A 14,278-nucleotide genomic window follows, 5' to 3' on the forward strand; every position below is an offset into this window, starting at 1 on the left:
TGAGATGGATTAAATGGAGATATAATCACTTGTGGTACTAAATTCTGGAGTGAAACTGCTTTAGTTCTTGTGGTAGGTAGGTCTCCACTGGCTGCTTGAAGCCTCCAACCTATTGTGGTGAAGTCAGAAGGGAGGAAAAGAATCTCCCCAAGGTGTTGCGTGAGTTTGCTAGAAAAGTAGATCTCAGCTTGATGGTTTTAAAGGAGTAGAAGGGACAGCCAGTTTACCTTGCGTAATGCTTGGGCCAGGGAAGGTAAGTTTCTGGCTTGTTCTAATACCACCTCTTGAAATTCTTATATGGACGTAGATTAACATATGAGAGTAGAGAGAAAATAAAATACAGGTAGATCTGACTGACATGCGTCTAGGTGTCCAGGTTTTAGAAGCAAATACTGACAACAGAATTTCTGCTTTCATTTTTAATAAATAGTTTATCATCCTCTTGATTTGTCAAGAAAAAAGCTGAAAACATTATTCAACTATAACCCTAATGCTGATGTATGTGTCGGAGTCTACATGCAGTGAAAATAGATTCGAGAAATATATCCCACCCCAAACATCCCAAAGGGCAGGAAGACAAGAGTGACAGGATGTGGCTATGGAGGTCTCACATCATAGCTGTGTCTAGTCCTCAATTTTCCATAACTCAAGGCCTAGATACTGGCAAGGATAGATTAACAAGAAGCAGCCATTTCCCCTTTCTCCCTTGTATGTTCCTGGAGAGTCTGGAGAGTGGAATGAAGTAACAGAGGCATCACAAGCTCTTTCAGTGTCTGGGGCAGAGGTAGGGAGGAGTGGGGAATTATGCTGACCACTAGAGAGTGGTAAGAGAAGGATATGAGTCTTACCTGGGCAGTGTCTGTTACTACTGTAGCTGCTGCTTGGGCTGCTACTGCTGAGGGACAGGCAGTGGCACAGGTTTCCTGGGGTCATTCCTATTGTCATGGATTGGGGCCTAGGGGCAGCCGTGATCCCTCTAGCACCCCCTACCATGTCAAGTAGGCGATCCAGCAACCTCTTTTCTTGCCTGCCACGTCTTGTTGGTATATGGTTCTAGAAGGGAGGCTGCCTCTTGTCGCCCTGGACACCGTGCTATGCTTACGCTGTCCCCCGTTCCGTATAGTGTGACCTGGCGCACCCCAGCCTTATGGGCTATGCGTGCCTCCTACCTCCCCTTTAGCACGCCCCAAGCCTCACAGCTCTTCCAGACGTCGTCAGGTCCTTTTCTTTTCTGCGCCCTGCTCGGTGCCCCTGGGCTTGTCACGCACCTGGTGCCCCTCTATCTGTTAGCCCACTCGGGCTTACTGGCAGTACTCTTCCCAGTTGGGCTCAGGCGGCCTGAGCCTCACCTGGCCTCTTTGACCCTTCGGAGTCCCCACCACTGTGGAGCCCCTCTGGGATCCTTTCCAGTCCGCATCCCGACTGGAGTTTCTATCAATTCCCAGTTGGGCTCAGGCGGCCTGAGCCTTACCTGGCTCCTTTGACCATTTGGGGTCCCCACCAGTGTGGAGCCCCTCTGGGATCCTTCTCAGTCCACACCCCTCCTGGGGTTTCTATCAATAGTATACGCCCCCTCCTGGGGCTTCGCTCAATACTTGCCCTCACCAGGGCTTCTCTCTGTGCCCGCCCTCTCGTGGGGCTTCCCTTAAGTACACACCCACTCCTGGGGCTTCTCTCTGCCCTCCCCAGGCTCTCTGTAATCACGGACTCGCCCTCTCCGGGCTCGTCTCTGTAGTAGCACCCACCCTGGGCTTCTCTTCATGTGGCTTTCCCCTTGGAGCCTAACATGAGCTCCTGCAGGCTTCTCACTGGTGCTCCTTGCCAGTGGGGCTCAGGTGGCCCCAGCCGTGCCTGGCCCCAAAATCCTCTTTGCCCTTCTCAAGGCTGGGGTCTTGCATCCCAACTACGGTGCCCTCACTGGCACTGTGCCCCTCCCCAGGGCTGGGGTAGTACACCCCGCAATGTAGCACCACACTCCGGTGCTGGGAGCACCCCCACTCTACTGGGGTGCTCCTAAATGAGGCCTTCTCCATCCCCTTATAGCCTCACCTGGTCCTCCGGTGTAACAGTAACCAAACAGAACCATAAGCCAAACGGCTGTAACACAACAACAAGCCTCCAGGCTATAATATGGGATCTAAGCTCACTTGGCTCTCCTAGCAATGGCCTCCCAGTCAGGGTTCTCTCCACCCTTACCATGGTGCAGCCCCTTGTGTGCTCAGGCCACACCGCTCGTCTCTGCTCTGCTCAGCTCTCCTGCAGAGCTCCTGCACCTCAGGCTGCCAGACAGGAACTGCTAACTAGGCTCCGGCCTGGGCTGTTTATAAAGGCCCAGCCCTGCCCCCTTCTGGTCACCTGATCAGCAGGGTTGCCCCAGCAACCATCACCTGAGCTGCCCTTGTGATGGGCAGCTGCCCTTATTCCTTCCTAGGAACAGGGCACCTGCATGACCCTGTGACACCTATTGCCCATTTGCCCCCCATTCTGGGTACACAGCTGTACCTCCCATGGCAAAGCCTCCTGGGGAGGGGGAAGCAGGGCTTCATTTCATATTCACTACTGGGCATGGGGCCAAGCCAGCCTGGTTCCTATGGCTGGGTTGCACAGCGCTGTGCCTGTTGTGGCAAAGACTCCTGAGGGTGTCAGTGTCCCTCTAAGTTGGCACCTGGGGCTAGTTTCCCACTTACACTCTGACCCCCCCACCTCCCCTGTTATGCTGCTGTGAAGTAGACAGGAGTATATGGTATCTACATATATTTTCATACCTCCTAGGAGACCTCTTCTAATGGGGAAACTAGGAGAGCCCAAACCAAGCCAAAGAAAAGGCTGAGAAAGACCCAGACTTTTGAGTAGACCTATCAACCCTCTAATTGTCTCCTCCCAGCCCTAATATGATGTGCTCTTGTCCACCATTACCTAACAACTATCTATAGGACTGGACTTAGGACAGTGGGTAGGGGCAAGGATATGTTACCTGTTGCAGAAGAACTCAGATATAACTCAATTTTATCTAAGTAGTATATGAAAGTGGAAGGTAAGATCTTTATATTTTGTCACGCACACAGCACTATGCAATCCCATGGTACGGCAGGACCATAAAACAGTTGCTTTCAGCTCTAACACTGGGTTTATATTACTGTTGCATGACTAAGATGAGAAAAAAAAGAGAGAGATGAAATTTTCATTGCATGAAGCCAAATTCATCTGAGTTAATGAGAAGTTTATAGCCTACCGGTTCTCTAGCCAATTTTTTTTTGCAGGGAGGGGGAGGGGTTAGCTCTGATAGTCTTGGCTTTCACCTCCTGCATCTTTTTTGACTCTCCTGCCACGTCTTGATGATTGTAGATGTTATTAGTTGGGAGGTAGTATCTACCACAGTAGGCTGCCGGCAAACCTTAACCCATTTTATCTGTGGTCTCGCCTTTTCGTTGCCTCTTTTAATGATGCAAGGGATTTTGTGCAACACTAAAACCACGCTCTGTCATAAGTAAGCAACTCCTTTTATTGTCCTTTGAGTGTTGTTACACTCTTGACCATTACCAAAAAAAAGTTGTTTTTTTTTTAGGTTTTTAGAGACGCTTTCGAAGTGTTCTTATCTTCATTGATGCCCTGTTTGGTCCGTTTACCTTTCAAAGCCGAACCAGGGATTGACTTGAAATCTCCGCCTTTAACTTTCAGGTAAGTAAAAGAAATTTTTTTTTGTTTTGTTTTGTCCACAAGCCCTCAGTGGGGATAGTCAACAATTAAAAATCCAAAAATCAAAGGTAAGGTTTCCTTACGTTTTCGTCATACTCCTCTCTCTCTCTTCTCTCACTGTCTTGTTATTTTTTTTTTTCCAAGGGATCCGCTCCCGTTTCCGCTTCTTGCAGTTTCTCCGCTTCCCCTCCTGGATGATCCTTCCCTTGCTCGGGATACACTTGCCGCTTTTCTTCATCCAGCCCTTTCTATTTTGCTTGACCGATGTCCCAGCTCGCCCTGTCCCTGTGGTCTTTTTCTTGTTCTTCTGCTTTGAGGAGACTCCGCCCCTTTTTCCTCACTTCTTCCTGCCATGCAGCTGTCTCCCATGGCTCGTTTATAAGCAGGAACCAGCAGTTTTTAAACGCTGCTCTCCCGGTGTGATTGATTTCTCCGCACTGGCGTGATCCTGTGCTGGTATTTCTTCACACCTACCAGTCCTCTTTTCTCCCCACAGTCAGTAGTTTTAGCTATACATGATCTTGAATACAGAATTATTTTTCAGATGGAAATTGTGGAATCCAACAATAATTGTGAAAATAATGAAACCATTTGCAAAAATGTTCATTGTAAGAGAATACATACTTTTTTTTTTTGGTATGCGATAAGAAGAATCTACACTTGTGTAACCCGGTCACCTGATGAATAACCTCTGGGAAAAAAATAATTCCTTTTTTTTGGAGCATGCAGCTTTTATAGATTTGTTCGGAAGTCAAAAAGTGAACAATTTTGATTTTACCTATTAGCACTATTACCGTCAAAATGCACCATTTCATATTTTACTAATATATTCCTGGAACATGCAATATAAGTCCTTCCACACTTGGATGATGAATAACATAGAAATCCCATACTTGGATGATAAATAACATAGAAATGCCAATAAATACATATATAGAGTAGTTTTATATTCTAATAATCTACTCATGAAGTTTTAAATCCTCTCTGCCTTATAAGCTAAAAGTTCATTAATCAAATCACCCAATTAATTCACTGCTCTAGATCATGTCACTGCTAAAGATGAAAGCTAAGCTTGAACTGCAAGCTTTTTTTCACTGTGTTTTTTAAATGAAAATATGCAGCAAGATTCCCCTTGACATCAAAAGCAGATATATCTGCCAAAGCCACGAGTGGCTTGATACCCACATTCAGCCAGAGGAGAGCCAGATGCTCATCAGATGGGTGTTATATTGGTTTCCCTGCAGTAAACAGAAATTTTTGTACAGTTTTCATGGTTGGTCATGGTAAGTGGCTGCCAGTATTAAATGTCCACGATAAATGAAAATCCTTCTAGCACATACATTTTATAGTAGTAAAATATGAAATGGTACATTTTGACAATAACAGTGCTAAAAGATAAAAAGTAAAATCAAAATTGTTCACTTTTTTCCTATAAAAGCTGCACGCACACAGACCTATACTTGATATGCATTTACAGTAATATTAAACAATGGAGCATAAATTCAATAGCACACACTTTGAGTGTAGTGCATAACTACTATCTTTAATAGCAAATACTTAGAACAGATGGTTGTTTAAGACTACAATATAATCTTCTGATAAAGAACACAAGGTAATCTGCCCTGTGGTGTCTTATTTCTCTTCTGGGATGTTGCAGAATAATAAAAATCATGCATCTTCCAGGTTTAAGGAATTCTGTAGGTTCAAGGCATGCTTCTCTGTAGGGTAAGATACCAGTAGCTCATTATTAATCCTTTTTAGTGGCATTTCAGAGGCTTTATTTGATGATCTGTTTGCAATTAGACCCATATGCTCATTCCTAATACACTTTCCCTAAAGTATGAATGGAACCAATCTACTAAAGCCCTTGTGGAACTGCTAAAAGAAAGGAGAGGGATTATTCAGAGCATCAAGGCAGGGTTCCTTCTGTCATTTTCCACCATTCCCACTTGTTGACATTGAAGCAGATATCCATGACTACCTGTAGGAATGCTGCTGGCATATAATGAAGCCACAGTTACAATCGTAAACGTATCCACAGTTACAACCTTAACTGTACATAGTCAAAATCTTTGTGATGCATGAGGGAGATAGTTTATGATGTGAAAAGTTTTGCAGAAATGAACATTTATGCACTTTTAGGATAAATATTGGCATAGTAAGGGAAATATTATACAGTGATGAGGGCATATAAGGTAGCATAAACATTTACAAAGACTGTGTGGCAAACTTCCTGAAGTATATTTCCTCAATTTTAATTTCTCACATCGCATTTTGAAAAAAAGCTAAGTGGTAAAGCTGACCAGCTTTGGCAGCCAAACTCCCATTATAAATTTTCAAAACATCTTAGGTTCAGGAAATTCTGGGTTGGGTTGTTTTAAGACACTGTATTAACAGTGCTTCGGAGAATTTCAGAACTTTGATTTAAGCAGAAGGAAAACTAGACTCCAAATGATCATAAGGAGCGCCCAGGGAAAAACAGGACAGAGCGCAAAAAAATGATCTTGTTCTTTGCATTTTGTTAAAGTGAACCAACATTAAATGAACTTCTTTCCAAGTTAGGTAATTTAATCTTGGTTTAAGTTAAACCATATATTTCTTCTTGTAGTATCTGAGAGTTATTTTCCAGTCCGAAGTATAGGGTTCCAACATATTTGGTATTTATGCTGAGCAGCAGCAACATGTTCACACCTAAATATCTTTCAGTACTTGTCAAAGATTTCAGAAGGCTGGCCAGACAAAATTACAACTTGGTAATGCTTTCAAACCACTGTGAGGAGGAGCACCCTCCTCCCCCACAGAAATACAGGAAGGTGAAAAATGTGGAGCGTATGCTGCTGTCACTCATAAATGAGGGCTTAAGCCTCAATTGGTATAAATCAGCATAACTCCAGGCTCTTCATTTCAATTGAACTATGCTGATTTATGAGATAAAGACCTAGGTTTAAAACAAACAAAAAAAATGTTTCTAGCATTGTGGAATGCTTATTGCTGTGCTGTGCAGATCGGCTGGAAAAAAATCCCCAGGCCATAATCTAAGTTTGTATAACCCAAACTCAGTGCATACTAACCAAGGACCTGACACTCCCAATTTTAATTGGAACAGGGCTGTATGCATATCTCCTTTCTCCTCTGTCCCGAACAACTGTTCCAGAAAGTGAAGAATGCTTCATTTTCCTCTCTCCACAGAAATCATTAGAAGAAATCTATTTAGAAAAACCCTACCCCTATAACAAAATGAAAAACCTAGGAATGCTGTTTAACTTGATTTAAAATACTTTATAAGAAGGATTAGTGCAATATTAACCTCATACACTGTTAAACATAAGATGTTGAAGACTGAAATAATTTTTCACAAATAATATTATTAGCATTCAGCAAGAAAAAGAATTTAGTTTTTAGATGGCTTTGTGAGATTTACTTGCTTTTATTTGGCTTGTTTTTCCTTTTCCTTATCTTCTTCTTAATACATTTTAGGCATAACTACATTTCGACTATATCTGAATTTTGTATCTTCATAAGGTAACTTCTTTGCAAGTCAATTGAATTTTTTCCTGAATTTTCTAATGTTGATATTTTGCTAATCAAATTGCACAAAACTTCTTCCAAAATATATTTTTATATTATAATTAGGTTGGTTTCATTGTTCACACTATGCCTGTCCCTGCGTATAAAACTGAGCGATCTGTTTCTATTTAGTTTTGCTTTCTTGTTCTTGCCTTATGTTGGCACAGCAGGTCTGTGTCTGGGTGATACGCTTTGTAAGGGAATATTTATAATTAAAAATATCTTTACAATGACATAATTACAAAAATCCCAGCAACATTTCTTCTGCAAAGGGGTTTTGTTAAAGAATAAAGAAGATTACAAAACACATTCACTGTACATGGAAATATGGTCTTAAATCTATCTGATGACAAAATATTTGACTATGGAAACCTTTTAGTCACAGCAGTTTCTTTCATTGCAGACATTCTTATAAGATCAGTCACTAGAATAATAAGTCATGCTGTGAACAGTAATTCACAGGGCTGCTCCTTATATTTGTTTAAACACTGTGTCCCTGAAAGCACTGAGGGCTGGGACAATAGCATGGCCACATACTTATGGAAGGGTTTGCTTTGAAAATCAGTAGGTTTTTTTTTCTCAGTAGTGAAGCCTTTACAGAATGCCTTCCCTTTAGCAAACTTCACTTGCAGGATACTTACCTGAAAGTTGCCAAAGCAGCTTCCTCCAGGTAAGGTGACGTAACTCACAAATGGAGGACCGGGAGAGCTCAGGGACTCGTACACCACTGTGCCTTCATTTGGAAATACAGCTTTCTGCTTCTGTTTACTCTCCCAGAATTCCTGCAGTATTACCACAGCGTTCACTATAAAAACCCCAAAAAACAAACAAACACAAAAATATATTGGATAGAGTACATGCATTATATTTTGACTTGTAATTCTTTTTGCCAAGAAACGTCTAAAGATAGACTGGTGAGTTGGAGATTCAATCAAAGCCATCATCTGCATAACAACCCCTATCCTCTCATGATCCCAATGCCTTTCAACTTTGCCTGGGCCTGTACTGGATAGGAAACCCCCAAAGAACATAAGGTACTTCATGAATTAAGGCTGATCATGCACTGCATGGCTTTCTTCCCTCAAGTCAAGAGTCTAATATGATATTACTATGGGCTTGAATGTCTACACAAGACCCTCTGCTGCTATACTTATGTTGGGTTAGTTATGATAGTAGAGCCCACGGGGATAGATGCAATGTATACCAACAAAAGGTTTTATGTGGCTGTAGCAAAGCTGTGTCACACTAGTGGTATTGTCAGTATAGTTTGTCAGCAGCAAGGTGTGATCTTTTCATACCCCTAACCAATTATTATTCTGGCTAAACTTTGTGGTAAACCTCAAACTGCTTTCCTGTGTTTCAAAAGAAAGGCAAGCTCTTACATTTTTTAAAAACCTGTCACCAGGATAATTATTGTCGCTGCACTTGACAGCGCAGGAGAAGTGGGTAGATTTTGATGGTATGTGAAGTGATGGGTTTGCATCATGCTTTGTGAACTGGTCAGGATGGAAAATAATGTATATTATGGCAGTAATAGCAGCAAGATACCAGGACCATGAATGCACTTTAAATCAGAAGTACAAACTAGGATCACTTATAGTTATTCCTGCACTGAGAAGCTTAGTGGGGGTTAGGATTACAAAGGCTCCTAACAGATTTAGGGTCTCTGTTCAAACTGAAAAATGAATAGGAGTTGTGTGCATAATTCCTTTAAAGGCCCTTTGAGAAAACCAGCCAGAAAAATTAGGTCTGATATTTCCTGGCACTTAGTTATCACTGTAGGTACAAATACCTTTTTAAACACTGTTGGAGATATTGCTAACTCTTATTTTAGGCTTGGCTTCTTTCAAATATGACAATCTACTGCTTTAAAGCAGTCTTACATGAAGTCTGTAAAAGTGCAAGATGCTATCAGTACTAATCCCTTTCCTAGGGTTATTTGTCTGAGAAATATAAAGCATATGAAAAATAAGAGAACATGTTGAACCTTCAGAATGGTATGGATGAAGAAAGAAATCTTTTTGAATAAACTGACATCGAATAAGAACCTGAGGTTTGGCACAAACTGCATAATTTCTGTACTGCAGAAACTGACTTCTACTTTTCTAACCCCTGGCAGACATTAATTTAATTGCATGATTGGAACTGAGGAGTTTTATCCTAGATCCCAAAAACTGTGTTTCCTAACAAATCTGGCATGGCAGGATGTGTAAGTGTTTGGATCCAGGATAAAATTCCTCAGATTCATTGCCCTTCTGCCAGATTTGGGAGGTCCCTGATTCCCAGCTGGCATATACCAGGGCATGGGTAGCTGTGGATCAGTGAACTCTATGATCCCCAGTTGCACATGTCCTGCACCTTGAAACAACTTGCAGTTGGTTGCACATCTGGACAGGCACTTGGAGATTAGGTTCCTACACCACAGACCTGTCAACCTGGCCTCAGGCTATAGAGTGTGATGGACTTCCCCCTTGCAGGGTCATTTCATAGTTGTTAGGGACTGGAAAGGACCTTACAGATCATTGGGTCCAGCCACTCTGCACTTGAGCAGGAAAGACTGCTGGGGTCTTTAAAGCCACACGGGGGCATTTAAAGTTGGCTTTGGGAACATCTTTGTAGCTGGTTTGGCATTTTATTGCATGCTAAATTGGATGAACATATGGCATGCTATACTTTACTGTACAAGTAATATGTTAACTGTGCAGTAAATGCAACATCTGCCAGGGTCTTAAATTACAGTTTTTATTGCCTTCCCAAGACCTCAAGAAATTATGAAATACTTATTTAGTGACATATCCTATCTGCTGTCGACTTCTGGATTTCAGTACAACAATTCTGAAAAGTCGTGTAACTAGCTGAAATTGGTGACCTGTTACAAGGGTGATTATCTTCTTTTCAGCTTGCTTCAATCTGAAGTGCTGATGAATTTGAGGAGAAAATTAAATTTTTAGACTGGACAACTGCTAACATAATAGACTAAAGAAACTACTACAGTCTAGAATCAAAGAAGACAAGGGTTTTTTTGGGTAAAAGTGATATTTTTTTGCTAGACCAACTAAATAGTTGGAAAAATTGTTCTTTACAAGTTTCAGGCACAAACACCCTTCTTCAGGCATATGGGGAGTCTGTTGGTGTTTGTGTACTCTCCTGGATGGAGTAGAAGTTTAAACCACTATGCAAAATGCAGGTCTGTAAAAATCCAAATGTGTGGCAGGAAAGATCAGAGGAGACGGGAGTTTGTAGGTGAGAGACAGGTGGACGGGTGGGTGTGTGTAGGGGGTAGGGAGGGGGGAGGCAGAAAGAGGGGAATGTTGACCTGGTGATAAAATGTAACTGGCAAAATGTAGAGAAGTTACCTGGGGTTATTGAATGGCAGGCAGGTTATAATGTACCATATATCCAATGTTTATATTTAGTCCATAATTTTATGTATCCTATAGATTTTTTAAGTGAAGTGTGTAGGCTCGTCTGTGAAAGGTGTTTTGTAAATTCCCCTTGAGGATTAGATCTGAGAGAATGGAGAGACAGTGGTTGTCTTGTGAGAAATGTGCACCCACATTTCTAACAAGTGCACCCACATTTCATTCTGGTATGCAGTTGTTGTTTGGTTTCTCTTACATATTTTCCATCTGGGCATATACGTAGGAGAAACCCAGCAACAACTGCATATCAGAATGAACGCATATCAAAAATCTATCAAAGACAAAAATACCCAATTATCTGTGGGTGCCCATTCAAGATCCATAGCAAGGACTGGACTGCACAAATCAGTCCTTCCTCTCTTTTTGTGCCATCTGTCCATCCCATCCATTGCCACTTTTATAGCAGGATTGAGACAGTTCAGAATGTATCATTTTTTGTTTACTGCTGCATTGAACCTTTTGAAGTTAGTTCAGTGCTTGGACATCCTGCAAACACTTCTTACTTAGCTGAAAGTTTCCATTGCAGTTTGACCTGTCTTCATCTGTTTTAAAAATTAATCTGTACAAGAATCTCTAAGTGCACCACAGAGATTCCTGTCATGACCATGGCCTGCCATGCCCTTTCTCACAGCAAAGGCCTGGGAAGATGTGGCTGAGTCCCTTCTTTTCTTGAATGCAATATGAAAATAAACATTTTTACAGCAAGTGAACCTTGTATTGGGCTATTTAAACAGCTAAGCTAATATGACAAGCATCTGGAAAAGGTATATTATTACTATTTATAACCACAATCTGTTAAGCACTCTCCATGACTATAGGCTTGAATCAAAACCTCAAAACAATTTACATTCTAAGGTATCTGAGGCCTGGTATGCACAGAAAGTTTAACTAAAGATGTTAATTTGCACTGAGTTAAAGCCATACACAGTTCTGTGAAGATTCTGAGATATCAGATAAAACTTGATTTATAACATTTTAGCTTGTGTCAGTAGATTTACAGAGAAAAAAAGCTAAAATAGTATAAGTTGTTTTATATAGAAATCCACACACAAAAATAGTACCAGTTTAACTAAACCAATTAAACTAAACCAATGCAAATTCTGTATCTAGACAAATTCTTACAGGATTTATCTATATGAGATGTTTACTGCACAATAGACTATACATCTACATATGCACCTATATTAGGCTGGAATAAACTAATTTACTCCACAGCAGAATAGTACTTGTAATACAAGTACTATCCTGCTATAGACTTTTTTACTCAGCAGCAGCACACATGTAGATGCTACCTTGGCTTGCTGGAGCATGAGGGTGCATGAGCTGCCTGCCAGATAGCCCCGCACTGAAGCACCCTGGCGTCCTAGGCCAGCCCCTCTGCAGCACATTGAGCTGGGTGGGGGTGGGGGGAAGCAGCCCCAGGCTAGCTGACTGATTCCCTGGGTCCCCTGCCAGCCGGGGCTGCTCTGACCAAGCTGCTGTCCTGGCTCATCTTGGTTATCTGCTAAGTATTGTAAAAGCACGTATGCAAATAAGTAAACATAATTACCGCTGCTGGAACTATATCAAGGAAATTTGCAGTTTATTAAGATCCTCTTACACTAATTCCCATGCAGGAAATTACATTATTTATTTAATGCTCCAGGTGAAGGACTATCAAATCAATTGATATTTATCCCTGTTTCATACTTAACAAGTTTTGCATTCTGCATAGGAATGTAGTGCATCGGCCATGAAAATTTGCTGCTGTCCTGGGTGCACGTGCAAATGACACACCTGAAGCAATAAACTCCAGTACAAAAAGTGCCAGAGTTTATTGTATCACATTAATATACATGTGTATATGCGCTCACAGAGTATTATGCTCTCAAATTCTTTCAAGTATTATTACAAAAGATTTACTTATTCTGAAAACATATTGTATTTTCTTGTAATAACACCCCAGATTATAATACACACCTTGTTTTTGAAAGGCAAAATGAAGAAGAAAAGATTTTTTTTCCAGAGTTATAGCTGCAAAGAGCAGGGAGAGAGCCTACTATTCTTTCTGCTTAACTAAAGATGAAACCCTAGCTGCTGCTGGAGACTGGCCCTAGTGGTTGAATATGATTTTGAAAAGAGCTAAAGAGTTTCCAGGGCTGGGAAATAGGAGAAGAGAGACCAGGAGCCCCAAGCAGACAAAGTTATCCTAAGACTGGACAGCTTGATTAATGTAGCACCATGATCATTAAAAGAAAAGATGATTGTTAATGCCTGTTTAATGGAGAACAATGAGCCACTAAGTCAATTGACTCTCAGCTGCCTGAAGAGTAAGGTCATTGCTGATGCACTGTGGAGGAGGAATCAAAACAGGGGACTTCTGTCCCAGGCAGAAAATCAGATTTTCTGCTTAACAGGCACATCCTGAATTTGGGAGGCTGATTTTGGGAAAAGCCATGTGTTATATGTAAAGAAATATGGTACATTCCAAAAGCATTTTTTTTTATACAGACAACCAGAGTTTTCCAAATGCATTTTACAATATTTTGTGTGTGTGTGTGTATGAGTGTGTGTAAATATCTATCTATATCTGTATATATCTATATAGTTATAGCCTTAGTGAAAGCAGTCACAAATGCACATAAATACTGTACTAACTGTTTAAACATTCTTTGCTATTTTACTTTTATTCTGAAAAACAGAAAAGGCAATTGAAAGAAAAATTAATTCAAAATGAGATATAAATTGCAATGCTGTCTAGTACATACTACAGCTTCCAGCTAAAAATAATAGCCAGATTTTTCCTGTTTATAGTGACACAGTGCTCAAAATTTTCATGGCTGATGCACTGCATTCCTATGCAGAATGCAAAACTTGTTAAGCATGAAACAGGGATAAATATCAGTTGATTTGATAGTCCTTCACCTGGAGTATTAAATAAATAATGTAATTTCCTGCATGACAACTAGTGTAAGAGGATCTTAATAAATTGCATATTTCCATGATACAGTTCCAACAAGGGTAATTATCTTTACATATTTGCATACATGCTTTTACAATACTTAGCAGATAATGCTAAGATGATTGGGAATATATATATATACTTTAATAAATAATATAATATATTTATACTCTGTGTGTGTGTGCATGTGCATATCTAGCTATATAATCTATATGGATATAGATAGATATGCATGCACTTACATGCACAAACACACACATGCAATATCTGAAGGGCTGCCATAAAGAAGGGAAGAATACTTTTTTTCTCTCTTGATGCAAAGATTAGGACGCTTCGCTAGTTTGCGTTTGTGTGTGTGCATATCTATTTATAGCTATATAGACCTATATAGATATTAGGGCTGTGTGAAGCTTTGGTCACTGATTCAATTTGGCAGAAATTCGGCCCAATTCAGTGGCCAAATCTCCAAATCAGACTCGAATCAGGAGACTCTTTAATCTCTCCAAATCAAATTGGAACCTTCTGAATAGATGATTTGGACATAGACACAGCTTTAAATATTTTTTCTTCATACCTCAAGGTACCAGGCAGCTCGTGAACGCTGCGATATTGGGGCAGATGGAGCATCTCACAGGAGTGCAGGGCCCCCCCC

General features: G+C 41.0%; 1 protein-coding gene across 3 annotated transcripts in view; it reads right to left on the minus strand.

Moving 5' to 3' along the window:
* LIX1 (limb and CNS expressed 1) overlaps positions 1–14,278 on the minus strand; it is a 58,147-nt gene that overhangs the window by 21,679 nt on the left and 22,190 nt on the right. For all 3 annotated transcript variants that reach the window (XM_019532415.1, XM_019532414.1, XM_019532413.1), the window contains exon 2: positions 7,905–8,068. In XM_019532415.1, coding sequence (XP_019387960.1) covers positions 7,905–8,068 — 164 coding nt within the window. The remainder of the gene's footprint in view (positions 1–7,904; positions 8,069–14,278) is intronic.

This window comes from Crocodylus porosus, unplaced genomic scaffold (assembly GCF_001723895.1).
Source record: "Crocodylus porosus isolate Cpor-Errol unplaced genomic scaffold, CroPor_comp1, whole genome shotgun sequence".
Lineage (NCBI taxonomy): Eukaryota > Metazoa > Chordata > Crocodylia > Crocodylidae > Crocodylus > Crocodylus porosus.